Below are 27,843 nucleotides of genomic sequence, written 5' to 3' on the forward strand. Positions count from 1 at the left end.
GGCCCCTGCCTGAGGGATACTGGACCACCTTTTTGCCACTCTTTGTCAGCCTGGAAAATGGGAGGGAAGCAACTGCACACTCCGTCTTGGGGACCACTGTGTGTGTGGAGGGGGGGAACACACACACACACACACACACACACACACACACAGTGACAAGTAGGTCTCGGCTGGCATGAAGGATGTCATGTGGAAAGTGAATTTTGCTTCTTGCCTTTATTCCAGAGCAGGGCGAGGCGTGGGGGGACCGGCAAGGCTGGGAAAGACAAGACCTCCCCCAACAGTCGCTGCGACCTTTACACTTTTCCCACCCACCACGACCCCCCCATCCCCCCAGTGTCTCTCTCTCTATATATATATTTAAGGCAAGAGTGGACCCCAGGGGCACTATCAAAGTCCAGCAGCACCTTCTTTTAGCATTATCCCTGAGGAATTTCTAGGCTTCTGGCTCATCTGCCATATCTTCTTCTTTTTCTTCTTTTTTTTGTTTTTCCTTTTATAAGAGCAAAGAAAAAAGGCCCCGGCCCTGGCCCTGGCGCGGGCCTCGCATCCAGCAACAGCTAAAGGCCTCGACAAAACCCGGGTCCCTAGAGAAATCTATCCCGGCATGAAAGGCAGGCGCTGCGCCTGCTTCTTGGGGGTCGCCCGAGCCGCGGGTGGGGGTGGGCTCAGCGCGCTCTCTCCTCTCTCTCTCTCTCTCTCTCCCTGCTTTGCCAGCCCTCCCGGGGTGGGGGGCACGGTCCCTACTTCTACTTGCCCAGGTACTTCTTCATGATGCTCTCCACGTCCTCCTCCTCCCCCTCGGGCCTCCGGGCGCCCGGGGGCCGCTCCCTGGCCTCGGGGCACCCGCGCTCACCCCCGTCGCCCTCCCGCCGCCGCCGCGTCCCGGGGCTGCTCCTGCGGGAGGCGACGGAGGCTGCCGAGGACGAGTCCGACGGGTGGCCGGGGTCCCCCTCCCGCGACGGGGGGCTCTGTTTCAGCAGGGTCTTGAGCCCCGAGAAGAAGCCCGCGCCGGCCTCCTGCGACTCCGCGCGCCCCTGGGGCCGCCCGCTGTCCGGCTCGGCGCTGTCCGCCCGGGCCCCCGACGTGCGCGCAGTGGCCGTGCGGATGGCCGGGAGGAAGTCGTCGAAAGCCCCCCGCGCGGGGCGGTCGGGGCCCAGACCCGGGGGCTTCCAGCCGAACGGGTCTCCGCCCAGGGGCTCCTCCAGGAGCCGGGCGAACCGGCGGTTCTGGAAGACCAGCGGCTCCTTGCCCAGCTCGGGGCAGCCCGCCTCGTCCAGCGCGGCCTCCAGGCAGCGCCTCCGCGGGCGCAGCGTGGGCGACAGGACCCCCGCGCCCTCCCCGGAGGCGGGGCTCGGGGGTCGCCCCCAGTCCGCGCTCGGCCCCGATTCCAGGAGGGCCTCGCAGGAGCCGAACCGGGGCTCCCGGGGCTGCGGCCAGCCCGGCGGCGAGGGGTCCTCGCGGCCCGCCTGCGGGAGGCAGCGCAAACTGGAGGCCCGGGGCAGCCCCGAGGGCGCCCCCGCAGCGCCCGGGGCAGGCGGCGGCCCCTCTGCCCCGGGGCCCCTCCGGGCGGCGCCGAGCGGGGGGTCCCCGGCCGCCCGGGCCCGGCGCAGCGAGGCGGCCGCGGTGACCGTGCGCACGGGCGGCTCGGGCCAGTCGTCCAGGCTCAGCGCCGAGCCGCGGCCGCTCTGCGCCCGCCTCCTCCGCAGGCCTTCCACGAACTCCGAGAGCGCGGCCGAGGGGCTGGGCAGCCTGTCCCTGGCCTGCGGGGACGCCTCTCGGCTCCTGGACGCGGGCGAGCGGGACCCCGGGGTCTCGCCGCGCACGTCCCTGGCTGCGCTCCGCGCGCTCCGGGTCTCCTCCGGCACCCTGCAACGAGAAGACGGAGACGACACGCAGTGGGTGGGGGTGACGCCCTGGGTGCAGTTTGCGCCCTCCCTGCGCGCACCGCTCCAGCCCCTGGCGCTAACACTATTTTTTTCCAATTTTTTAAAACATTTTTTGGCCCCCCCACCGCCCGACCCGCCACGCCGGCAACGCCCGTCCCCGGCGCCCTCTCAAATGAACCCTGTGATTTAATGCGCCAATGCAAGCCATGCAAATGATTTCTGGTTGCTTTCTGAAACGCAATTTCTGTCTATAATTAAACCCGGCTAAGTATGTTTGAGCAGATTAAAGCTGCGGCCCGCGGAGGCCAGAAGACTTAGATTTACGAAGGGTCCCATCTGACAGGACACTCGGTCTCTCCCCCTGCGGGGGTCCACACTGGGAAAGGAGGAAACTGCTTGCGAAAGGCTGGGAAGGAGACCCGAGGGAGGTTGTTTCTTTAGGGCTAACGCCCCACCCTCACCCCAGGAGGGGTCTCTGCCCCAGCTTCTGAGCGCCTCTGAGCCCCGAGAAGTACCTGAGCGAGGCCCCCCTCGACTGAGTGGGAGAGAGGACCAGGGACAGTTAGACATGAAACCGACTTGAAAGGGGGCCTCCAGTCCCCCAGGGCAGGCGGCTTCTATTCTGGGACACCGCCAAGCTTGGCTTTCTTGCACAGGTGTTTAGCACATCCAAGCTCAGAACAGTTTTCCTCTCCAGCCTAGAACAATTCCGAGCAAAAGGGGCTGTGTGTGTGTGTGTGTGTGTGTGTGTGTGTGTGAGAGAGAGAGAGAGAGAGAGAGAGAGAGAGAGAGAGAGAGAGAGAGAGAGAGAGCAGTAGAGCGATAGCACAGTGGGGAGGGTACTTGCTTTCTTTCACGTGGCTGACCCCAGTGTGGACCCTGCCCCTCATATGGTCCCCCAAGCCCAGCCAGGAGAGAGCCCTGAGTGCAGAGGCCAGAGTGAGCCCTGAGTGCCGCAGGGGGTGCCCCCCCCCAAACAAAATCCCCTGCCCCGCAAGAAGCAAGAGATGGGAGTCCAGTAGGAACGGTTCCTTTCCTAAACAAAGCACCCCTGTCCTCCCTCTGAGAGAGATACCACCCCTACCCCTTCCTACCCACCACAGCTTATCTGCCAAAAAAGCAAAAAGGCAAAGGGCACTGGATGTCAAGGATTGGGCCCATCACACAAGCCTGGGAGTTCTGATAATCAGGCCCACACAGCACTGTCCTTCTAACAGAGACAAGAGGAAACAGGTAGGACCCAGGCTCTTCCTCCCCTGAGAACTTGGGCGGCTGGTCTAGGGCTTCAACAACTGTGGCTTGGCCCCACTCCGATGCCCGGTCACATGATCCTCGGATGGCAAGGAACCGTTGGGTTTGGTTTTCGGGGGTAGACTTGGGGGCCACACTTGGCAGTGTTCAGGGGCTTCTTTTGACTCTGCCCTCCGGAGAACCAAATGTGGTGCCAGGGACTGTACCGGGGTGGGCTGCATGCCAGGCGAGCTCTTTAATCTCCCAGGCCGTCTCTCCAGCCCCACACAGGGTGGTTTGGGAGGACGAAAGCCCCACAAATGTGGAAAAGAGGCCCCCCAAGGGCCCTGGAGTTCTGGGAGCCTGACAGGGAGACTGCTGGGTGGGGTGGGCTCAGGTGGAAGCATCACCCCCCAGTGTCCCCCAGCTCTAATCTGCCTCCTTTGGGGGAGGCTGGCAAGGGCTTCCCCAGATGGGCAGCAATGGGAGGGTAGTGCCCATGGTGCCCGGTGAAAGCACCCACAGGGCCAACTCCTCGTCTACACCACCCCGGGTCAGCCAGATGGAGGAAGGAGGGGGGCTCAGTGGGGACCACAGGGTTAAGTCCAAGATAGGGGTACCATAAGCGCCCCCCATCATCCACCCCCCCATCCTCAAGGCCTCCTTGGGGTGTGTACGTGGGGGGCGAGCCTGGATTCTCCCCACAACCTCCTGCCTGCCCGAACTGGCTTGCTCCACTCCAATCTCGGGGTCTCCGGCACCTCCTTGCCCGACCCCCATCCTCATGATGACCTCAGGGAGACAGGTTTGGCATCGTGGGCCCTGAGGACCGTGAATGGTGGTGCATAGGGCCATGACATCATTGCACACCATCATCACAAACGGGCAACTTGTCACTCCCTGAAGCCCTGGGGCCGGCCCCAAGCTGGACTGAAGGAAGTTCAGGTGACGGTCCGGGAGAGAGGGGGTAAGAGTACGCAGCAGGTGAGGCACCACGTGTACCAGTGGCCCAGGGCCGTGTGTCCCCTTAGCCAGAGGTGTGACCTGCCCTGACCCTGTGTGAGCCTGTCACCTACCAGCACTGACCAGGAGGGATGGGCCCAGCTAAAACCAGGTGAAGGAGGTCTGTCAGTATCCGCACGCTCGGGACTCACTCCCAGCGCCCTGGAGAACGCCCTGACGTTCTCGCTCTTGTTTTTTTCCCCCTTTCCTTTTCTTTCTTTCCTTTAATAAACAGCTTGGAGCTGCCAGGGGCAGTGGGCTGCTGCGGCGCTGACAAAAGTCATTTCCGTCCTGTCTGGGCCCCGAGAGGAGGCGGGCATGATGGATGTGACTCGGGCGCTCGGTCACTCCATCTCCTGCCCGCTCTGCCACGTGGCGGTGGCCGATGGTGTGCAGGTTCCCACGCTCGGCTCCTGGGCTCTGCACCCCCACCAGCTCCCACCTGCTCTCGCCTCCTCCCCTTCACCTCCTCTGCCTGTCCCTCCTCTTCCTCCTCTATTTCCTCCTCCCCAGCTACTCCTCCTCCACCTCACCTCCTTTTACCTCTTCCTTCTCTTCCTCTGTCATTCCTCTCTCTTCCTCCTCCTCCTCCTCTTCCTCCTCCTCCTCCTCTTCCTCCTTCTCCTCTTCCTCCTCCTCTTCCTCCTTTTTCTCCTTCTCGTCCTCTTCCTCCTCTTCCTCATCCTCTTCCTCCTCCTCCTCCTCTTCCTCCTCCTCCTCCTCTTCCTCCTCCTCCTCTTCCTCCTCCTCCTCCTCTTCCTCCTTCTCCTCTTCCTCCTCCTCCTCCTCTTCCTCCTCCTCCTCTTCCTCCTTCTCCTCTTCCTCCTCCTCTTCCTCCTTTTCCTCCTTCTCGTCCTCTTCCTCCTCTTCCTCATCCTCTTCCTCCTCTTCCTCCTCCTCCTCCTCCTCCTCCTCCACTACTCCACATCCTTAACTATCGCCTCTCCTTTCTAATCTTCTTTCTCTTCCTTGTCCTCCTGGTCCTCCTGCTTCATCTCTTTCTTTTTCTCTTCCTGTTCCTCTCCACCTACTGCACCTATTCCTTTCCCCCATTTTCATCATTCCTCTTGGAATCTACAGACAGCACTGGAGGAAGAAGAGGAGGAAGAGGAGGAGGAGGAGGAGGGAGAGGAAGAGGAGGAGGAGGAGGAAGATGAGGAGAAGGAGGAAGATGAGGAGGAGGAGGAGGGAGAGGAAGAAGAGGAAGAGGAGGAGGAGGTAGATGAGGAGGAGGAGGAGGAGGGAGAGGAAGAAGAGGAAGAGGAGAAGGAGGAAGATGAGGAAGAGGAGGAGGTAGAGGAAGAAGAGGAAGAGGAGGAAGAGGAAGAGGAGGAGAAGGAGGAAGATGAGGAGGAGGAGGAGGAGGAGGAGGAAAAGGGTGAGCCAGAGGGGAGGTGGGGCAGTCAGACTGGCCAGTGGTGCCAATTCATGTCCCATCACTGCTGTTACTAGCATCTCCCCAACTGAACGATGGATGATTTCTTTGCCTTGGATGGGCCCGGCCTCACTTATGTGTGATCTGGGAAGATGCTCACACATAAGCATCCTGTTCTGAGTAGCCCAGCAAAGAGACCCTGTGACTCATGTCACCTGCCAGAGCCACACACTCTCACCCCCTCCCGCGCCCCCCACCCCCCGCCCACCGCCCATCCCACAACGTGGCTGTTGAGTGAATAGGTTTCCATTGCTTCCCCAGTGTCTGCCATGGACACAGCTGCTCCATAAAGAGTGGTTGAAGAATTCAAGAAGCCTGCCCCCTGCACTGTGCTCTATGCCTCGCCCAGTCGGGGCCATGCCCTCATCCTGCGGGCACACAAACTGAGGCTCACTGGTGAGATGATTTGCTCAGGGTCCCATGGCTTAGTGCCCGGGCTGGGCTTCGAACCTTGGCACACCGGGTCGGAAGTTGCTGCTTTCTCCTTCCAGGCTTCCCTGGAGCTGCCTGCAGATGGGAATGGCAGCCCCTATGGGACTCACACACCAGCTTTCCAAATCCACTGAGCATAAAGAACAGGCACACAGACACACAGACACACAAATATAAAACAAACCAACACAAAGAAAAACCAAGTGAAGCCTGAGTAAAAGAGACGCTGGCATCCTGACAGGCGGCAGTGCCACAGACCGAGCCCCTCCTTGCCCGAGTCTGGGCCACGTCTGGGCTGAGCACAGCCACGGGAACCTTGGCGTGAGCTTAATGACACCATGAATCATCCCCCGGGCTTGCTGTCACCCCCATTCTTCATCTGCGCTCCAGAATTAAAGAGGAAATTAAAAAATGTAGCCACATCCTTTCAGACGGCCACGGAAGAAACCAGATGTCCCTTGAAGATGGCCCTCAGGTTGGGAGTCTGCTCCCACGCTGCCACTGACCGCCTGTAATGAACATCGACAGGGAGCCCGGCCGTGCTGCAGGCGTCAGGGACGGGGCCCATTTATTAAGCCCCTATGGTGCTCAAGAGAAAGCCACCTCATCAGAGTCCCAGAAATGGTGCCTTGGGGCTCCAAGGCCATCCCAGTCATCCTTTAAAGCAGATATTCCTGAACGCTCCCATTCTGCACCTGAGGACCTGAAAGGGTAAGTAATTGGTCCTGTTATAAACGGGCGAGCAGAGCTTTAGAGCAAGAACTCCAGGGGCTGGATAGAGAGTCCAGGGCTTAAGGCGTATGGTCAAGCCCCATTCAATCCCAGACACCTCAACCGGGTCCCCAACAGGGGTCGCTCCTGAGCAAGAAGAACCAGGAGTTGCCCCTCAGCACTGCCAGGTATGTCCCCTCCCTCCCTCCTCAAAATGAACAATAAGGCCAGAACTCCACCCCCGGGATTCTTGCTCTTAATGACTGTTCTGCCAGAGAGGCAAAGGCGTACCGAGGAAGAGGAGGTAGGAGTGAGGTCTTGGTACAAGGTGAGCTGAACTTAAAGGCGACAGGAGATGGGGGTGGGATCCCCTCTGGAAAGCACATGGAAGGCCTGGAGTCTTTAAGGCCCTGAAGAAGGTCCGGGTAAAAACCCAGGGTTGGCAGGGGAGCAGGGAGCGGGCAAGGGAGAGGCTGGGTGTTGGGTGCAGGGACTCGGCCCTCTGGAGGAAGTGGGTGGTGCCGGGCTGTGAAAATTCTTCTTGGGCCCGAGCGGATAGTACAACAGGTAAGGTGTTGGCTTTGCACATGGCTGACCTGCGTACGATTCCCGGCACCACAGACAGTCCACAAGTGTTTTAATGGAAATCTATGAGTTTTATATTGATTTTATAACACGCACGTACTCTTTGAACTGATGACTTTGCTTATGGGTGGGACATTTTAGAAATGCTTGCTCTGAGGCTGGAGCGATAGTACAATGGGTAAGGTGTTTGCCTTGCACATGGCCAGCCTCGATTCAATACCCAGCACCCTTTATGATCATCCTCTGAGCATGGCCAGGAGTAATTCCTGAGTGCAGTGCCATGAGCAACCCCTGAGCATCACTGGATGTGGCCCCCCAACCAAAAGAACAAGTAAATTCCTCCCTATCTGCACTTGTGTTGAACTTCCTGTCCTAGCTAAGAAAATGCTGATTTTTTTTGAAACTTCCCATAGCCATGTTGCTAAAGACACCATGATGGAAGCATACCTACCCCCGACTTTGCTACATGATGTTGGAACAAATCAGAATGATGAGTTTGCAGTGATGTCCTATAAAGCTGGACTTCGTCTCTGGTTTCAGGTGCTTTCCCTAGCCTAGTTCGACCAGTGGAAGTAAAGACCCCCTTGTTCTCCCAGCATAGACTTTGTTTCCATGTGCTTCATTGAGTGAACTTCCATTACAACTCAAGCACCACCAGGACTGGTACCTGAGCGCAGAGCCAGGAGTAAGCCCTGAGCACAGCTGGCCCCAAAACAAATGCCCCAACTCATATTTTCTGTTGAGATAAGAACTGCTTACAAGACGGCAAAGGTTTGTGTGTTTTCAGGGTACAAAGTCGCCACACCCAGCACCAAAGGGTCAGTTTCCCTCCGACATGGTCAACTGTCCCCCCTCCCATCTCCTCAGCCTCCCACCCCCCATCTTTGCAAGCTCAGTCTGAAGGTTGGTTTTCCGTGGTCACAGTCTTGTCCCTGGCTTTTGTTTCTTTATAAATACTTCTGTGTGAGACATCTGGTATTTCTCCTTCTCCTCCGGCGCCAGGCTGTTTGTTGAAAGAGGGCCAGGACTTGGGTGATGAGAGGTCGGGGAAGACAAAGCAAATAGGAGGAGGGGCTCCTTTCTACCAGCCCTTCACTTTTTCAATCCACAAAACCCCGGACGGGCAAGGGCGAGTGGAATCAAAAATAAAGCCAGGAGTGCGACCCCTGGGGAAGCAGGGGAGGTGGGGACAATGAGCTGAAGAGGGTTCACAGGCTCCTCTGACACGCCAGAGGGCAGAACCTGGTGATGTCCGGGATCCCTGGCCAAGTAACGGTTTCTCAGGTGATGCTAGAAGCCTTGTACAGCCTGGCTGCTCTCTCTGTTCTTAAGCAGGGGCTGAGGCTTTGACACTTTCTCAAACTAATCCGGGGGCCGTCTCTGAGTGGACATCTGTCCACGCATCCTTGCAACAGTCAACAGAACATACTATGTGCTCAGGTTCAGGATTTTACTGGCTCCCAATTACTAGACCTGGTTGCTCTTAAGGAGCTTAAGAATAAGCTTTAGAATTCTACCCAAAAAATCAGTTTCAATGTAGGGGCACTGGGAGTCTAGCTGACTAGAGACTCCAGGGCTGGAGAGAGGTTGTGAAGGCTGGAGCCAGTGTCTGCTACCCTCAAGTTTAATGTTCACTCCCACCAGGTCTCAGCAGCAAAGTCGAAATGGACCCAAGCACCAAACCATCAGTCCTGCCTCTCTGGGTGGCTGGAAATGGCCCCCAAGACCTCCATCCCTGCAGAGACCCCCCCAAATGACAGATACTACAGACCAATGGAAGCGATTAATAATTGAGGAAATTGTGGGAAGAATAGAGGCATGTGGATATGTTTTTTCCACGTAGGTTTCCTGCTAAAAACTTCTCTTAAAAATGTCTGGTTTAAATGAGTTAGAAAGAGAGGGACAGACACAGAAAGATTGCATTCATCTGGGGAACATAAAGTAACAAAATAGGAGACTAACACCCAAGAATGGCCGAGGTAAGTACCAGGAGGTTCACTCCATGGCTTGGAGACCAGCCGCACATGCTAGGGGAAAAGGCAGCTCAGATAGAGAAGGGAGCACCAAATAAAGGGTGTTGGGAGGATGCTCTCAGGATGGGAGATGGATGCTGAAAGTAGACTATAGACCGAACATGATTGCCACTCAATGCCTCTTTTGCAAACCTCAGCACCCAAAAGGAGAGAGAGAACAAAAGGGAATGCCCTGCCACAGAGGCAGGGTGGGAATGGGGGGAAAGGGGGATGGGAGGGATACTGGGATCCGTGGTGGTGGTAAATGGGTACTGGTGGAGAAATGGGTACTCGAACATTGTATAATTGAAACACAAGAACAAAAATTTGTAAGTCTACAACTGTACCTCATGGTGTTTCACTAATAAAAATTAAAAAAAAAGTCTGGTCTTCCTTCCTTCCTTCCTTCCTTCCTTCCTTCCTTCCTTCTTTCCTTTCTGTTTCGTTGTTTTTTTATGAAGAGACTAATGAAATAAGGAAACCACATCTTGTAAATACCCTTAATGGGACCCTTTTTGAAATTAAAAAAAAAAAACACTTAGAGTAGCCTAAAACAATTTTAGGACTTCGAGGTAATATGAACATTGTCATCTTAGACAATTATGGTGCACTTGCTGATTTGGGCAGAACAGGGAGAAAATGTTCTTAGAAGCAGCAGTGAAAGCTATTTAAGGAGAATTGTCTTAGTGTTTTCAACTTTCTTTCACGTTGTTTAGCCTAAAGAATGTGTTTAGGTAGGAAGAGTCGTAGGGAAAGGGGGTGATGAGAGAGACAGAATCCACGGGCGCAAACATGGGCACTGTCAGATAAAGCTGCAGGCTAATAGAAGGTGCCCTTTGTGGTACAAAAACAAAGAGGAAGGAGGGAGGGAGGAGGGAGAGGAGGGAGGGGGATGACATGTGATGGGTGCTGCTCAGGAATCACTGCTATAAACATTCTTTACATTTTTCGTTCTCTTTTTCCTCCCTCTTTGGTGGTGCTCAGGGCTTACTCCTGCCTCTGCACTAAGGGACCACTCCAGGTGGGGCCTCAGGGAACCCGATGTGGTGCCAAGAACTGGACCCAGGCCAGTTCTGTGTGAGTGCCCTACCCACTGTGCTTTCTCTGGCCCTGTATTTTTACTGGAGTTTATGAAACGTGGTCACAACTATGTGAGCATCAGGGTCTTGGTGGCCAGTCACTGCACCATAGTGTCCAAGATCCTCAGCCATTGTCAGTTCTCGTGCCCCTCCACCCACCTACCACCCCCTTGCTTGGTAACCTCCATTCTGTAATCTAAGACCAACTTTCTGTCACGGCACCATGATGCAATGCAGGAGCAGCCACTTTGACTCCCCCTTCCATGCTCAGCCCCAAGGCAGCCACCTCTAGAAGGCTTCCCCCTACTTCTCAGGCGGTGGAGGGGGCAGGTTCCCACAGTTTTCTGAGCTTCCCCAGAACTCCACTCTAACGGTTTGTTGGATTATTCATAACTCCCAACAAGATCATATGAGACACAGTTTCGTTCCTGACGAAACTTGCTCTCAATGGAACGAACATCTCCGAATGCAACAGTTATGTGTACCTAGGTCAATGACCTGGCACCTGAGTTGCACAGGAGGAAGAGAGCGACTTGGAATGCCTTCAAGAGCGTCGAAGAAATAGCTAAGAGGACGAAGAACCTCCAGCTCTGGGCACATCTCTTTGATCCCACTGTTCTTCCTGCATTAACATATGCCTCAGAGACCTGGGCCCTAGGAAAACAGGATGAGAACGCTATTCAGGTCTCCCAAAGAGGAATCGAAAGAGCTATGCTTTGAGTAACCCGCTTCACTCAAATGAGAGAAAGAATCCGGAGTTCTGACCTCCATCGACGATCAAGAATCAGGGACGCTGTCTCATTTGCCAAGGCGTCGAAAATCAGATGGGCTGGACATGTAATGCAATTTGGAGATGACCACTGGACTAGAGCTGTTACCAACTGGATTCCACGGGACGTCAAAAGATGGCATGGCCTCCGAACTACGAGATGGTCAGACTTCTTCATCAAGACCCTGAATGGTTGAATACACTGACATCTCCCCTCAATCATATGCTCATCTAATCTTTGATAAAGGTGCAAGTAATGTGAAGTGGAGTAAGGAAAGCCTCTTTAATAAATTGTGTTGGCATCACTGGACGGCTACATGCAAAAAAATAGGCTCAGAACTCTGCCTAACACCATGTACAAAAGTAAGATCAAAATGGATTAAAGACCTCAACATCAGACCAGAAACCATAAGGTACATTGAAGATAAAGTTGGCAAAACCCTCCATGACATTGAAGCTAATGGTATCTTCAAAGATGTCACGCCACTGGCCGAGCAAGTGAAAACAGAGATAGATAAATGGGACTATCTTAAACTAAGAAGCTTCTGCACCTCCAAAGAAACAGTGACCAAAATACAAAGACAGTCTACAGAATGGGAAAGGATATTCGCCGAATACACATCTGACAAGGGGTTGATATCCAGGATATACAAAATACTGGTTAAACTCCACAAGAAGAAAACATCCAACCCCATCCAAAAATGGGGCAATGAAATGAACAGAAACTTTCTCAAAGAAGAAATCCGAATGGCAAAAAAGCACATGAGAAAATGCTCTACATCATTAATCATCAGGGAGATGCAGATCAAAACCACAATGAGATACCATCTCACACCTCAGAGACTGGCCCACATTCAAAAGAACAAAAGCAACCGATGCTGGCGTGGATGTGGCGAGAAAGGGACACTCCTTCACTGTTGGTGGGAATGTCGACTGGTTCAGCCCTTCTGGAAAACAGTATGGACGATTCTCAAAAAATTAGAAATTGAGCTCCCATTTGACCCAGCAATACCACTCCTGGGAATATATCCCAGAGAGGCAAAAATGTATAGTCGAAGTGACATCTGCACTTGTTTGTTCATTGCAGCACTCTTTACAATAGCCAGAAACTGGAAGAAACCTGAATGCCCAAGAACAGATGACTGGTTAAAGAAACTTTGGTACATCTACACAATGGAGTACTATGTAGCTGTTAGAAAAGATGAAGTCATGAAATTTACATACAAGTGGTACAATATGGAAAGTATCATGCTAAGCGAAATGAGTCAGAAAGAGAGGGATAGACATAGAAAGATTGCATTCATCTGGGGGATATAAAGTAACAAAGTATGAGATTAATACCCAAGAATAGCTGAGATCAGCACCAGGAGGATTACTCCATAACTTAGAGGCCAGCCGGGTATCCTAGAGGAAAGGGCAGCTCAGATAGAGAAGGGAGCACCAAATAAAGGATGTTTGGAGGATCCTCCCAGGAGGGGAGATGCATGTCGAAAGTAGACTATGGACTGAACATATTTGCCACTCAATGCCTCTTTTGCAGACCACAACACCCAAAAGGAGAGAGAGAACACAGGGGATTGCCCTGCCACAGAGACAGGGGGGATGGGGGGATGGGGGTGGGAGGGATATTATCCATGGTGGTGGAAAATGGTCACTGGTGGAGGGATGGGTATCTGATCATTGTATAATTGAAACCAAAGCACAAAAAATTGTAAATCTACAACTGTAAAAAAAATTAAAATAAAATAAAGGGAAAAAAAAAAGACCCTGAATGATTGGTTTGAGGCTCTTCGTGTTCCTAGAACGAGCAGACGCCATTGGGCTACACTAGCACGCGACAAGGATGAATGGAGACGTTACTGGTGCCCACTCAAGCAAATCGACGAGTAACAGGATGTCAAGTGATCAGGTGATCCCAATAAGATGGTTAGCGCCAAACTAGACTAAATTTTTCACTGTGAAGGCCCCGGATCTAGGAGGTGGCCTTAAGGAAAGATGCCAGAATGGAAGGAAGGAAGGAAGGAAGGAAGGAAGGAAGGAAGGAAGGAAGGAGAAAGAGGAGGACTGGTAAGAATGTGCGGAGAATGAAGAATAAGCTCTGGCTACCATACCACTCCTGGCCAGTGAATACAGACTCAGCAGCCAAGTGGACATGTGAACAGGCAGCACCAGCGTGAAGAACTCCTGCGGCTAGTTTTGGGCAGTTGAGGTCACGCTGATTGTGCTTATGGGCTATTCCTGGCTCTGTGCTCAGGAGTGACCCCTGGTGATGTCAGGGACTGACCCGGGTTCAGCCACATGCACCCCTGCACTCACTCTCAGCCACATCCCCCATACCTCCTATTTCTAAGCCCCAGTCTGAGAGCCGGGTTTCATTTCTGCATGATTTCTATCAACTTCAGAACTGAGAGGAGCAGGGACCTCATCTGCTTTGAACTTGTTCCACGCTGGGAACAAAAGAGACAGGAAGAGAAACTTTCAGACCATGCTCTGCCGTGATGGTGGAAAACCTCGGCGTGGGACCTTCAGACAGAAGAGGTTTTAGCATAACACATTGGCGTGGAGAATAACAAAAAAAAATCTTTAATGGGTTTAGAGATCAGGCATAGTCTGGGCTCAGCTCAGCGTGGGTCAACGGTAAAACTCTATAAAACTTCGCGCTGATTACCAAAGGCACCCGGGTTCCATTGAAAACACAGTTTTAAGAGAATGGAAAGTATTATCTGGCCATTCCTCACTCCATCCCTCTTAATCCATCTGACGAGTGTCACAGTGGTAGATGAATGCTGCTGATACAGAGATGTATGATGTTCCATCTCCAGAAAGTCTGGGGCCTAAGGCAGGAGGGAGGTTCCCCCAGGCTCCGCGTGGAGGCCAAGAGGAGCGAACCTTCAGGCCTTAGGAGAAACAGACACAAGTGGATCCCAAAGCCATGAAGAGTTGGGTTCAAAATTTAAAATCAGCAGCTCCTTCGGGAAAGAACAATCCTTCTTCCCAAAGCACAAGATAGGGACAGGTGTGATCAGGTCTCAGTATGCAGGAAGAAGTGGAGTGTGCCCCGGGGGACCAGCCTGGGAGGGAATTTATTGAATACTTTGACACCCAACTGGTGGCAGAATATTCTTTCCAAACTGCCTCCCTGTTCGCTGTTTCTAGAAAAGTCAGCAGTTGTGACCAAGCACACAAGATGGTGGTCTTGAAGCCACAAGTCCGCCTTCTTCCATCCTGTTCACTTGTTGCCAATCAAGCTGTGCTGACTCATCCCCGTGTCTCTACACTAATTGACACCAGAGTGATGGTGGAACCAGATGTTGGGATCATCAAGCAAAAAACTGTTTATTGGGCAAAGCTTGGTCTCCTACCTTATCTCTGGCTATGGTAGAACATCAGAGAAGAATACTCCTGAGAAAACCAGAAGAGCTCAGTTTTAATAACGGCATCAGAAAATTGTCAAAGCTGCCAGGACACTGATGTCTGGAAAGTGGGATGCCCACAAAGGTGAACCTGACATTCTGTGGTCCCCATTCCTGGAATGATTTGCTATTTTTGAAGGCAGGTGAACCAATGGAAGGAATCTAACACTTCCGGTTATGACCTCTAACTACAGATGCTGTATGAAGGCCATGTTAAGTCGACTCAACGTTGACAAAATACAAATATGGTATAGAGTGGTATCTGGAAAGAAGTCCATCTTCTATACGAGATATCAGATGCATCGTGAGTCATCTACGAGATCATATGTCTGAACAAATTAATCAAGTGATGACACTGCATATAATTATGGAACCTAATAATATAGTTTTGACCTATAATGTACAGGATTATTTGATCTACGGGTGTTTTTAACATGGAATGTTGTTTTTAAAAAACACTTATGCTGAGGTGCCAGGAGTTATCAGTTAGCATGCCTCACATGCGTCCAACTGGGGTTCAATTGCTGTTACCACCTGGTTCCCCCAAATATGACCAGGTGTGGCTCTCGAGGCCCCCCAACACCACCAGGGTGACCCAGGTCTCCCCAGCACTGCAGGGTCTGAGTGGCACATATCCTGAGGCCCTTGAATTGAGTCACTGGCCCAGTTGGCTGAGAATCACTGGTGAGTCTCCTGGGGCCCCCTGAGCACTGCTTGAAGTCCCTTCCCTTCAAAAACACATACACTGGGCCAACTGGATATCACTCTAGCAATGACTATCCACCAAATACCGTAAATATAAACCCCCAATATATATCTAGACAGTAAAAGTTCAATACAGCTTCTGAAAGAAAACATGGAGACATACTTTAGTTCCTTAGGAGAAAAATGATTCTTCTTCAGTAGACTATAAATAGAACCAACAGTAGAAGAAAATATTATAAACTGGGTTACATTAAAATCAGGAATGAAAAAGGCAAGCCACTGAAGTAGATATACACTCTCTAGAATTTGTATAAGAGAAAGAGAGAGAGAGAGAGAAGAGAGAGAGAGGAGAGAGAGATATCAATCCAAAGGGGGAAAAATCACGGACAAAAGTTAATTAGACACTCCTCCCATGAAGATATCTACTAGAATCGTTAACTTTTTTTAATGGCAAAACCAGGTGTCAGCAAGGATGTGTAGCAGCTGGAATGCTCAGACACTGCTAGTGGGTGCAGCTGGTCACCAGTTGGACACTCCATGCTCAAGCTGACAGGACACCTGGGATCCAGCAGCTCTGCTCCGGGGAACTGTGTCATTTCTAAACTACACACACAACTGTGTCAATTCACGCCACAAGAGATGTGTACAGCACCCTTCACAGGCATACAATTCATCACGGAGCAGGAGTGGAAGTGCCCTAAATCTCTGTTACTTGCAGAAGGTGTAAGTCAGTCTTTCCCACTCACAGAATGATGAAGTAGAGGTCTGGGTTTCTCAATGAGTGTGTAACTGACATCTGGGACCACAGCATTCTTTGAGGATTGGGCATCACCCAGGGCCTCTACCAAGTGAGATGACAGTAGCATCCCTGACCCTGGGTTAGGTCACCAGAATGTCTCCAGATGTTATCAACCGTCCCCCGGTTGGGCGAGAGGGGACTCATTATCCCTAAGTTGATGATTACTGCTGTGGACCATTGAGCATGGAAAATAAGGAAATTACTAATAAGGATGAACCTCATGTACATACTGTTGAAGAAAGAGGCCGGACACCCAGGCACGCTGCCGGATGCTGCCGTTGACAAGGGGCTCCCCCAAAGGCCTGGATAACCGACAGAACTGGAGTTGAGGAAGGAAGAGAAGGCATGGCTTAGTTATGATCTGGTTTGATTTTGGGAGTTAATGGAATGACTGTAATGAAACATGATCAATTCGAGAACTTTGTAAAAATGCACTGACCAGTATGGCTTTTCAATAATAAGCTTAGTTAACCAAAAAATTGGCTCATATTCTAGAATAATGTTCAGAATCATCAATGATTAATCTATAATGTTCCGTACCAGCGATGACTAACCTGCAGGAATTTACGAAAACTTGCAGTTCACTTAGAGAGCTGACATTTCCCGGGGGTGTGGAACTTTATCGTCCAAGGCCTGAAGATCCAGGTAGGTCTGAGACCCTCCTTCCCCTGAAACCCACCTGGGGCTGGTACAGGTTCCAAAGATGAAGCCTGGACAGAGAATGACTTCCGGTTTCCGGTGCTCAGCCCTCGGGCTTGTGGGCAAAGTGCTTTTAGTGAATATATCCATACTTTTTAGTTGCTACGTATTTTTGGCTAATCTTCCGAAGACTGGTGAAAGTGAGAAGTGCTCTCTTGTGCTAAGAAGACAGAAAGCCCTATTCACGGAAGGCCCATCTGTTAAATGTATTCTGCATAGATTAAAATGATCCTGCGCTGGCTCTAAGAGGCCAGTAAATAAATGGCAACTGAAATAGATTTAGCGATGGAGGTTTCACCTACTATGAGAACAAGCGGTTTTTTAACACTCACCCCCATCTATTCACATTTACATAATTAATGAACTAATTACAAAGAAGTCTTATCTAATCATTGAAGCAGGCCTCATGCGACCTCTCCTTGGCTTCCTTTCTACAGTAATTGCACTTCTTTGAAAGTAATACAACTTAATTTTAAAAACACACCCTGTAATTTAGATTTTTTTAAAAAATCTAATCCCAGCCTTACCCCACATCAAAATCAAGGGAGGCTAAAGGGGAAGGGGGCGGTGGTGTCTCCAGATTGTCTCTTTTAGGACTTGCAAGCCAGGAGGATGAGGCCGCAAATATTTACAGAACGCAAATTTTCCCCCAGGAAGAGGAAAAGTTGTAATGCCTTCTTTTAGCCAAACGAAAAGCAGTTGTGTTAAATCGGCACCAAAGCAAATGATACATACAACAGTAATTAGCGAAGATTACACAGTAATTAAAATCACGATGATTATGTGAGTGAGAATAATTTATACAATAATCTCCACGCTCACATTGCAATATGGTCCATGTCCAATAGCAACAGTGGAGAGTCATGTTTGGCAATAAATTCAGCTCACAGTATCACTAATTATGTGCTGATAGATCAGACCCTGAAAGAACGGGTAAATAAAGTCCCCCGTCCAGCATAAATACAATTTTACTTGGACTTTCCAATGCTACAGAAATGGGGACTCCAAACACTTCTTTTTTGGAGTTTTGGGGCTGACTTGGCAGTGCTCAGGGCTGACTCCTGGCTCTGCACTCAGGAATCACTCCTGGTGGGGCTCAGGGGACCACAGGAACTGCCCGGGATGGAACCCGGGCCAGCCACATGCACAGTCAGTGCCCTACCACCAAGTAAGGCAAAAACCCAATATAAGACTTGGGGATCTAGATTTGGGGGTTGTTAGCTAAATGAAGGAGGAGTTTACCCCAGCATCCAAGGGGTCCCCTGAGCCCTACCAGGAGTGATCCCTGAACTCAGAGTCAGGAGTATGCCCTGAACACCACGTGGTGTAGCCCAAACTACCCAATACCCCTGAATAATCACCATAGGATTATTCAGGATCAGGTCGAGAGGAAAAGAGGGAGGTGAGGGCATCACCCTGTGCATCTCAACACTGGTGGTCTGGGGGAGGAGGGAGAGGACCTGGAGAGAGAAGACGAAGCAGAGCCAGGAGCAGGTGTGCCTACAGAGTCAGGTCAACGTGGAGCCATCACACAGAAAGGGGTCCCTGACGGAGGGACTGCCTTTGGGGATTTGGCATCACCCAGGCCTCTACCAAGTTAGATGACAGTGGCATCCCTGACCCTGGGTTAGGTCACCAGAATGTCTCCAGATGTTATCAACCATCCCCCAGTTGGGCAAGAGGGGAGTCTCTGGGGGACTCCCAGATGGAGCCTGGGAGACCAAGAGGCTCTGGTGGGGGAAACTGGGGTTCCCCATGTGGAGCGCATAAGCGAGGGTGGGACGCACGGGCCACTGGGGCAAGTCAAGAAAAGGAGCCCCTCCCCAGTGCAGCAGCTTGGGGGGGTCCGCGGGGAGCATCTGGAGGTGTTCATTCCTTTGGAGAGAGAATGGTTAGCACCAGGAGAGTGGACACAGGAAACTGCGGGGAGAGACAAGGGTGGAGAGGAGCCATGGACAGGGCTGGATCTCATCTTCGCAGACCCTGGGAAAGTGGGGGCAGAGGGAGGGGGACTTTCTAGATGCCCCAGAAGCCGAGGCCGCTGTTCCTTTGCTGTGATGGACACAGGAGCTAAGGTTCATCCTTAAGCATGAGAGCTCGGAGCTGGACACTGGGGGGTGGGGTGGGGAGGGGCTTGGATTAAGTCTCCCGGTGACAGGAGTGAGTCGTGACCACAGAGAGCAGGCTGGCTAGCAAGAGTCCTTAGGGACCCAGACCCGGGTTCTGAGGCATTGCAGAGTGGGGGTGGGGGTGGGGTCTAGAAGGAAATGAGGCTTGAGCACCCCCCCTCCCACAAACACAGGAAGCTGTGGTGTGCCATGAGGATGAGGAACAAGTAGGAGAGCCTTTGAGGCGGCCTCCGGCAGAGCAGATGCCCAGGGAATGCTGGGGGTGACCGGGAGGCCAGGCCAGACACGTAGCCAGGGAGGCTGGACACACGGCAGGCGCGCAGGCAAGCACGTTGCTCCCTGGCTGGCCCTGGCACCCTGGCACCGCCTGCAGCCCAATGGGAAAAAGACTGGTCAGCCACGTATGCCAAGTCCCACGAACGTAACCCCCCTCTCCACCCCCCCGCCCAGGACCCCCGGGGCCTCGGACGTAATTTAGTGCCCCCAACTCCGGAAGCTCTTGCATTTATCAGCTCAGCTGCTGGCTGCCCAGGCTGTAAATCATGGAGTCTTAGGTGTATTTCTCCTGAGCTAACGTCGCCTTATAAATAATAGACGGAATGCTTTTATTTGCTGGCAGTCCTCTCCTCTGTTTGCAGAGTGACCTTCTCTCTCAGTCCAATTGGAAAGGTCTGGGGGACTCGTTTCCTGAACCGGATGAAATGCCAGGTGAGACAGAGGTGGCTAGGGGGCTGTTCCACCCTCCACCGATCCTCTCCCAGCAGAAAGAAGGCAGGGATGGCGGGGCAGTCTCAGCTCAGCCACCAGGGCAAATGTCAAGCCCGAGAGATAGACCTGGAGGGATGGCCTTCACCTCTATTGGGACTGAGCTGGATTTGAGTCTCACATAGAGTCCCCTAAACTCTGCCTGGGCACCATCGGGAATGTGCAAATGTCCCGGAGTTGGGACAATGGTTCAAGGAGTCAAACACATACCTGGTATGTGTAAAGTTGGATCCCTGGAAACCCAGCCTTGCTGGCCTTGCCCAAGTACTGCTGGGTGTCCTTGATAAAGATGATTTTTTAAAATTAATTTTTATTAGTGAAACACCATGAGGTACAATTGTAGACTTACAAATTTTTGTGCTTGGGTTTCAGTTATAGAATGATCAAGTACCCAGCCCTGCACCAGTGCCCATTTCCCACCACCACGGATCCCAGTATCCCTCCCACCCCCATCCCCCCCATCCCCCCCTGCTCCTGTGGCAGGGCATTCCCCTTTGTTTTCTCTCTCCTTTGGGGTGTTGTGGTCTGCAAAAGAGGCATTGAGTGGCAATCATGTTTGGTCCATAGTCTACTTTCAACATGCATCTCCCATCCTGGGAGGATCCTCCAGACACCCTTTACTTGGTGCTCCCTTCTCTATCTGAACTGCCCTTTCCCCTAGAATGCCCGTCTGGCCTCTAAGCCATGGAGTAATCCTCCTGGTACTGATCTCAGCTATTCTTGGGTACTAATCTCCCATTTTGTTACTTTATGAATGCAAGATAAAGATAATTTTTTTAAATGAATGTATTCTCCCCTCCCCATACTTCTAGAAGCCCCGGCAGTCACGCCCATGTGCTACCACTGCCGCCCGACGAGGCAGGATATGTGCCAGCCGGAGGCCGGGGATCCTTCCATCAAGGAAACCGAGGTATTTTCAAGCTTGCAGCAGCCGAGGTCTGCCCACACCCCGAATCTCCAGAGGGACATCAGGCTTCCCTCTGCAGGCCTTGGTGTTCCCCATCTGTATCATGGGCGTGTGGACTGAAATAACCCTTCTGGTCCCTTCCAATTTAGAAGTCCTAGAGTCTTTTTAAAATTTTTAAGGTGTGTTTTGTTGTGGGGGGGGGCATGCCTGGCAATGCTGGTCACACCCAGTGATGCTCAGGGGTCACTCCTGGCTCTGTACTCAGGACTCACTTCTGGCAGTGCTTGAGGGAACATATGGGGTGCCGGGTCGGCCGTGTGCAAAGCCAATGCTCCACCCGCTGGACTCTCTGACCCCAGAAGTTCTAGAGTCTGGAAACGGTAAACACATTCCAGGGCTCAACACGGTTGGGGCCGAATGCCAAGGGACATGGCGCTCAGCAGGCACTTAACAAATTATCCTCTGGCTGGTGGTTGAATAGTGAGCCTCGCGCAGCTTTGATGCTACTAGCAGGTCAGTTCCTTGCCAGGGACCTTCGCCAGGTGAGTGATCCAACCCCGGAATAAATGTTTGAGGGCCACAGCAGGGTGGCGAATGCAAATTAGGCTTTGGAGCAGGTCTGGGGTTCAGGCCCTGGGGCTTCCAGTTACCTGCTGTGTTCACACTGAAAAAAAAAAAACATCACTTGGGGCTGGAGAGAGAGTGGGGTTACAGTGTGCCTGCTTTTCACACCCTGCACCCCAGTTCAATCCCTGGCACCACATGGCCTCAAGATCACTAAGCGTTGTCCCCAAGCACCGCCAGGCCCAACCAGCACCAAATCCCTAGAACTGAATCACCAGTGTGGTGGTCCAAGAATAGCCAGGAAATTCCGCTGGGCTTCCTGAACACTGCTTGGGAGCCTGCTCACCCTCCCTCACCCCCAACCCTGGGCATACGTGCACGTACACATACACATACACACACACACACACACACGCACGCACACGAATGACAGGCCAATCAGAGCCACAACCAGAGCTGGACCGGGTCCAACACAATAAATATTTCTGCTTCAGATAGCCCGATGGGTCAGTTATCAGCCCACTTAATCACTTAACTTCCCGTTAGTCGTCGATTTGCTCGAGCGGGCGCCAGTAACGTCTCCATTTGTCCCTGTCGCGTGCTAGTGTAGCCCAATGGCATCTGTTCGCTCTGGGAACATGAAGAGCCTCAAACCGATGGTTCACGATCTTGACGAAGAAGTCTGACCATCTGGAAGGTGGGCGGCCATGCGGTCTTTTGACATCCCGTGGAATCCAGTCGGTAACAGCTCTAGTCCAGCGGTCGTCTTTAAATCTCATTACGTGACCAGCCCATCTGATTTTCGACACCTTGGCAAATGAGACAGCGTCCCTGATCCTTGATCGTCGACGGATGTCAGAACTCCGGATTCGTTCTCTCATTTGAGTGAAACGTGATATTCCAAGCATAGCTCTTTCTATTCTTCTTTGGGAGACCTGAATGGCGTTCTCATCTTGTTTGCGTAGGGCCCAGGTCTCTGAGGCATATGTTAGTGCAGGAAGAACAGTGGAATCCAAGAGATGCGCCCGGAGCCGGAGGTTCTTTGTCCTCTTAGCTATTTCTTCGACGTTCTTGAAGGCGTTCCAAGCCGCTCTCTTCCTCCTGCGCAGCTCGGGTGCCAGGTCATTTGTCATGTTGACCTCTCGACCTAGGTACACATAGCTGTTGCATTCGGAGATGGTCGTTCCATTGAGAGCGAATGGGGCGTCAGGAACGAGGCTGTTTCTCATAAACATTGTCTTCGTAAGATTCAGCTGTAGTCCTACCTTTCCAGTTATCAGCCCAATACACACAAATCGAGTACCAACTGGGATGTCATCTCCGGGACACTGGCACCTAAAACTTCACCACTGACCAGAAACTTCTGTTTCTGCCTCTGCCCTGTCACAGCTCTGGGTGCTGCTACTTCTGCCCTGAGCTGCAGCGGGACAGGGAGGCCCAGTGGGGCAGAGAAGAAAGGCTGGAGGGGGCGTGGGGTGCAGGGGCCTCCAGGAGTGAGGGTAAGACTGTAGGGGCCCAAATCAACTGTTCCCCAAACTCAGAGCCTCAGTTGGGAGCATAGGGCTAAGTTTCCTAGTGCTCCCCTGGGTGTTGAACAGAGACTAGCCAAGCAGCTCACTATCCAGGCTCTGAACAAGGAAGGATGCGGGCATCATCTCATGAACCCTGAGAAGCATCCGGACTGGCACAGAGAAGTCAGACCACATACCTACAATCCCACCTTGGCCCCTTCCCGACCCTCAGCTTCCCACCGCCCCGGGTGAGCTTGGAATCCAGCTGTTCTGTCTGACTTGGGGCTGGCGTGATAGCACAGTGGGAAGGGCGCTTGCCTTGCTCCTGGCCAACCTGGGATCTATCCCTAGCATCCCCTATGGTCCCCCCAGGCACTGCCAGGAGTGATCCCTGAGCACAGAGCACAGAGCTAGAAGTGAGCTCCGAGCACAGAACAAACCAACAAATGGAATCCAACAAAAAAGCAAAGAACGGAAACAAAAACAGATGTTCTGACATGTGCCAAACACCCGGGCCCTCCCGTCTCCCACTTGAGGGGGTGCCCTGCAGGGATAATTCCAAGGTTGAGGACCCTCCCCAGGTGCCCTCCTAGACCAATCACTCTACACCCTGGTATTTTGAGGGAGCTGCTTCCCTTCTGCTCTGACAGCCTCTGGAACATGGAATCACTGGTTTGGGGGGAGAAGAAGCAGGGCCATGGGTGGGCGGCGGCGGGGTGGGGGGCAAAAAGGACTTTGTTACCAGGAAAGAAAAAGCCTTCACCATTTGGAGTCAATGAGGGCCTTTTCCTCCCTCCCTCCCTTCCTCCCTCCCTCCCTCCCTCCCTCCCTCTCCCCCTCCCTCCCCTCTTCTTTCTCTCACTCTCCTTCTCTCCCTCTCTCTCTCCCTCTCTCTCTCTCTCCCTCTCTCTCCCCCCTCTCTCTCTCCCGCTCTTCCTTGCCCCACCCCCACCCCCAGGCCTTAGTTTTTAATTAAGAGCAGGAATCAGATACTATTGCTTTAATTAACTCCCCGGATGCACCCCACTCTTGGAGGCTCCTTCTGATATTTCCAACATCAAATTTTTCCACCCAAGATGATATGCAGACACTCTCCAGACATTTGCCATTTGCCTAATCTGCCTGAAAGGTTAGCGTGAACTTCCACCCCCTTCCTTCTGTAGGAACACCCCCAACCCCCGCCCCCGCCCCCCCAGTTCCAGAGCAAACACATTTTAAGGCAAGAAGGGGTTGACTGGCTTTGCTCCATTAGTCTGGGCGGTTGATTTTTTTTCTTTCTTTCTCTCTTATCACATTGCTTCCTCTGTTATCACAGGCCCAGGGCTGCGTTTCATCATAATTATGCATCTGCTTAATCCATAATTTCTGATTTATCGCCATTAGCTCCTAATTACAAGACGGCTGCCCTTGAAAAGGAACATCAAATGAACGGAAAGAAACAGAGCTGAAAAGCAACAGGGCAGATGGATTCAGATTCCACATGGCGGGGTGAATCCTGAGGTATCCACTGCTGGCCCTCCTGGACATTGATGAGGGGTCCTCTCGTCTCAGGCCAGGACCAAATCCATCTCTCTGTGCTCGGTCAAAGAGGAGAATCCTGACACTCAAAGTGGGGGATGCATCCCACCTGGCTGTGCTTATAGGCCCCCTTCCCCACTTCAAGAAAGCACTGTCTGTAGCACTGTCCTCCGTTGTTCAGCAATTTGCTCGAGCGGGCACCAGTAAAATTTCACAACAAATTGTGAGACTTGTTGTTACTGTTTTTGGCATATAGAATACGTCACAGGGAGCTTGCCAGGATTTGCCGTGCAGGCAAGATACTCTCGGTAGCTTGCTGGGCTCTCCGAGAGGGCCAGAGGAATCAAACCTGGGTCGGCGGCATGCAAGGCGAACGCCTTACCCACCGTGCTATTGCTCCAGCCCCGTTCAAGAAAAAAGAAAACAGAATCAAAAACCCATTTAAGGCCTTTGTTCACTGAGAAACATTTAAAATGATCCAGGTCCGGAACACTCCTAGGACTTACCCGAATAGAAGGAACTGATAAGCCATTCACAGCAATTAAAAAGCATTGGCCCAGTGCTATTTAGAATGACCTGGAAAACCGCGAGGCTTCTGGACATCGACATTTCAACACAGAAGGTGGGAAACACAATTCAGCTTTCTGCTTGGCCATGGAGGAGGCGGAAGCTCAGAGAGGGCAACTGGCCTGCCCGAAGTCACACAGCCAGGAAGGGGCAGCCTGAGACCTCAGACTGGCAGGCTTGTCCGGGCCGAGCTCAGGGGCAACAGGACCCCTGAAGCAGACACTCACCTGGGAACGAGGCTGCGGTGGTGGGAGGACAGGTGAGACGGGGTCCTCTCGGTGTCGGTGTTGAGGGACAGAGTGCAGCTGAGCCAGGACTGTGCACTGCCCCCGGGCTGGGAGCTGAGGGTGGAGGCGTTGTCTCTGGAACCAGAGCGCAGGGGCCAAGTCAGCACGGTGACAACCACAGGAGCGGCAAAAACTAGACACTGCGCTGAGCCACACGCTCGGGCACTGTGACGGCTGCAGTACAGGCTCACCCTGTCTCCTGTGATGGGCGGGCGGGGATGGGATCTGGGGAGACCAGCACTGATCTACTCAGGCACAGAGTGGCAGCGGGGTGCATCTGGATCCCCACTCGTCTGACGCGTTTGTCCATCACCACAAAGTCTCACAGACGGGCAGAGGCACCCCCGAGTCTGGAGCAGACTCAACCCTGAATTTTGTACTCTGTGATCTGCCTAGTGAAGATGTCAAGGGGGAAGGCCTTAATGCATGCCATCATGGGGACGCGTTTACAGACAGGTTATTATTCTGATGTTCCCCCAACTCTGAAAGAAGCACAGAGAGAGAGAGAGCCGAGAGAGAGAGAGAGAGAGAGAGAGAGAAAGAGAGAGAGAGAGAGAGCTATAGAGAGACTCAATGATTGGTCCCCATGGGTACCCGGGGTCACTGTCACTGTCACTGTCCTCCCATTGTTCATCGATTTGCTCGAGCGGGCCCAGTAACGTCTCCATTGGAGACTTTGTTGTTACTGTGTTTGGCATATCGAATACATCACGGGTAGCTTGCCAAGCTCTGCTGTGCAGGTGAGATACTCTCGGTAGCTTGCTGGGCTCTCCGAGAGGGGCGGAGGAATTGAACTTGGGTCGGCCATGTTGGCTGCGTGCAAGGCAAACGCCCTACCGCTGTGCTATCGCTCCAGCCCAGGGTACCCGGGGTACTCAATGCTTATGTTCTGACTGATACATCTGCTCAAAGTTACACACATATCTACATACATATGTAGATATACACACATCCCTATGCTGCAGGATATGTATGTGTGTATATATGTAGACATTTGCTTTTAGAAGTCTTGGCCGTTGATGGGATTACACGGCGCCAGGGGGCCAGTTGGTGGGTGTGACCCCCGCCTACTGGAATTTGGAGGATCTGGGTGGAGGATGCTTGGCCCAGATCCGAGTAGGCTTGGAGATCTCGGCCTCGGAACCCGCGTGACTTTGTCCCTCTGCCAGTACCTTTATGTGTGTGGAGAGTGGTCTCAGCATGGTGGTGGCTGGTCCTGGAGGTCTTTGGCTGCCGGAGCCCTGGTCGGGGCGGGGAGGAAAGCTCAACCTGCTCCCCTCCAAGGGGCGGCGAGGACAGTCAGGCACGGGGGCACCCACCAACTGGCCCCCTGGCGCCGTGTAATCCCATCAACGGCCAAGACTCAGAGACTATAAAAACCAGCTCCCGGAAGAGAAGAGTGCAGTCTTCTGCCCCCGCGCCTGACTGTCCTCGCTGCCAGGGCCCCTTGGAGGGGAGCAGGTTGAGCTTTCCTCCCCGCCCTGACCAGGGCTCCAGCAGCCAAAGACCTCCAGGACCAGCCACCACCATGCTGAGACCACTCTCCACACACATGAAGGTACTGGCAGAGGGACAAAGTCACGCGGGTTCCGGGGCCGAGATTTCCAAGCCTACTCGGATCTGGGCCAAGCATCCTCCACCCAGATCCTCCAAATTCGAGTAGGCGGAGGTCACACCCACCAACTGGCCCCCTGGCGCCGTGTAATCCCATCAACGGCCAAGACTCAGAGACTATAAAAACCAGCTCCCGGAACTGCGTGGCTGCATTCGCGGCTGCGCGACATCCCATTATGACATCTTATTATCTCATTCCTACTTTGGACAAACTGGCAGGCTACCGAATGTAATCTGCCCACACGGCAGAGTCTGGCAAACTCCCTGTGGCGTACCCAATATGCCAAATACCAGTAACAATGATGGGTCTCATTCTCCTAAAGAGCCTTGAATATAATCTCAGGGCTAGGATGAAGGAGACGTTACTGGGACCTGCTCGAGGCAATCGACGATTAACAGGATGATTTGTGATTTGTTTGTGATTGTTTTTAGAATACAGCTTACAAGGCACCAATGGGAAGGAGCCACATGCATGAACCCAATGTGTGCCCTCAAGACCCTGTCTAAGCAGTGTCTATGCATCAATAGACATCAAGCAAAGGAGAGGTAGGAATGCCACAGAGGCAGCAGAGTCTAGGTCTGAAGGACACCACGTCTTTATTTACATTGTGGAGGGTGAGCTGGATCTTACTTAAAAGGACTTTCAGTCCCTGCAGGGACCGAAAGAAGGAATCTGAGGCAGAAAGAATTGAGGTTGTAAAAGGTGGGGTGTGGTTGCTAGGGGAATTGGGGTCCCTGGGTAGAGAGGGAAATGGGTCGGGAAGCATGGGGATCAAGTGCCAGAATAAACATCTGGGAGAGCCATCGAAGGCGCTGGAGAACAGAGGCAGGCGATGTCTTGGGCCTTTCTGTTTCAAAGGACATGGATAGAGGCTGGTGGGATAGCGCAGCTAAAGCAGTTGCCTTGCGCCAAGTCAAGCCAAGACCCATTCCCAGCACCCTCTATGGCATCCTGAGCCCCACCAAGAGTGATCCCTGAGCACAGAGATAGAAGTAATCCATGAGCCCTATAGAGCGTCACCCCACCAACTAAAATTAAATAAAATAAATATCATGGACACTCCTGACCCCGCCCTGGAGTTGCCAGCTCCGTGCAGGGACTCGGGACTCCCACCACTGCTGACTCTCCAAGGGGATGAGTGCGTTCCTCTGCGAACCACAGGCAGATGACCCGGGGCTGGCTTGGGTTCGAGGGAAGCTCAGGTCCACTCAGGTTTACTT

At 52.7% G+C, this 27,843-nt stretch overlaps 1 protein-coding gene across 1 annotated transcript in view; it reads right to left on the reverse strand.

Moving 5' to 3' along the window:
• Positions 1-463: 463 nt before the first annotated feature.
• Positions 464-27,843, reverse strand: part of MYO18B (myosin XVIIIB) — a gene marked incomplete at its 5' end in the record, with an annotated part of 197,630 nt that continues 170,250 nt past the window's right edge. Inside the window, 2 exons of the mRNA XM_056116572.1 lie at positions 464-1,869; positions 24,949-25,083. Coding sequence (XP_055972547.1) covers positions 750-1,869; positions 24,949-25,083 — 1,255 coding nt within the window. The remainder of the gene's footprint in view (positions 1,870-24,948; positions 25,084-27,843) is intronic.

The sequence above is a fragment of the Sorex fumeus genome, unplaced genomic scaffold, assembly GCF_029834395.1.
Source record: "Sorex fumeus unplaced genomic scaffold, SorFum_2.1 ptg000032l, whole genome shotgun sequence".
In the NCBI taxonomy this organism is placed as follows: domain Eukaryota; kingdom Metazoa; phylum Chordata; class Mammalia; order Eulipotyphla; family Soricidae; genus Sorex; species Sorex fumeus.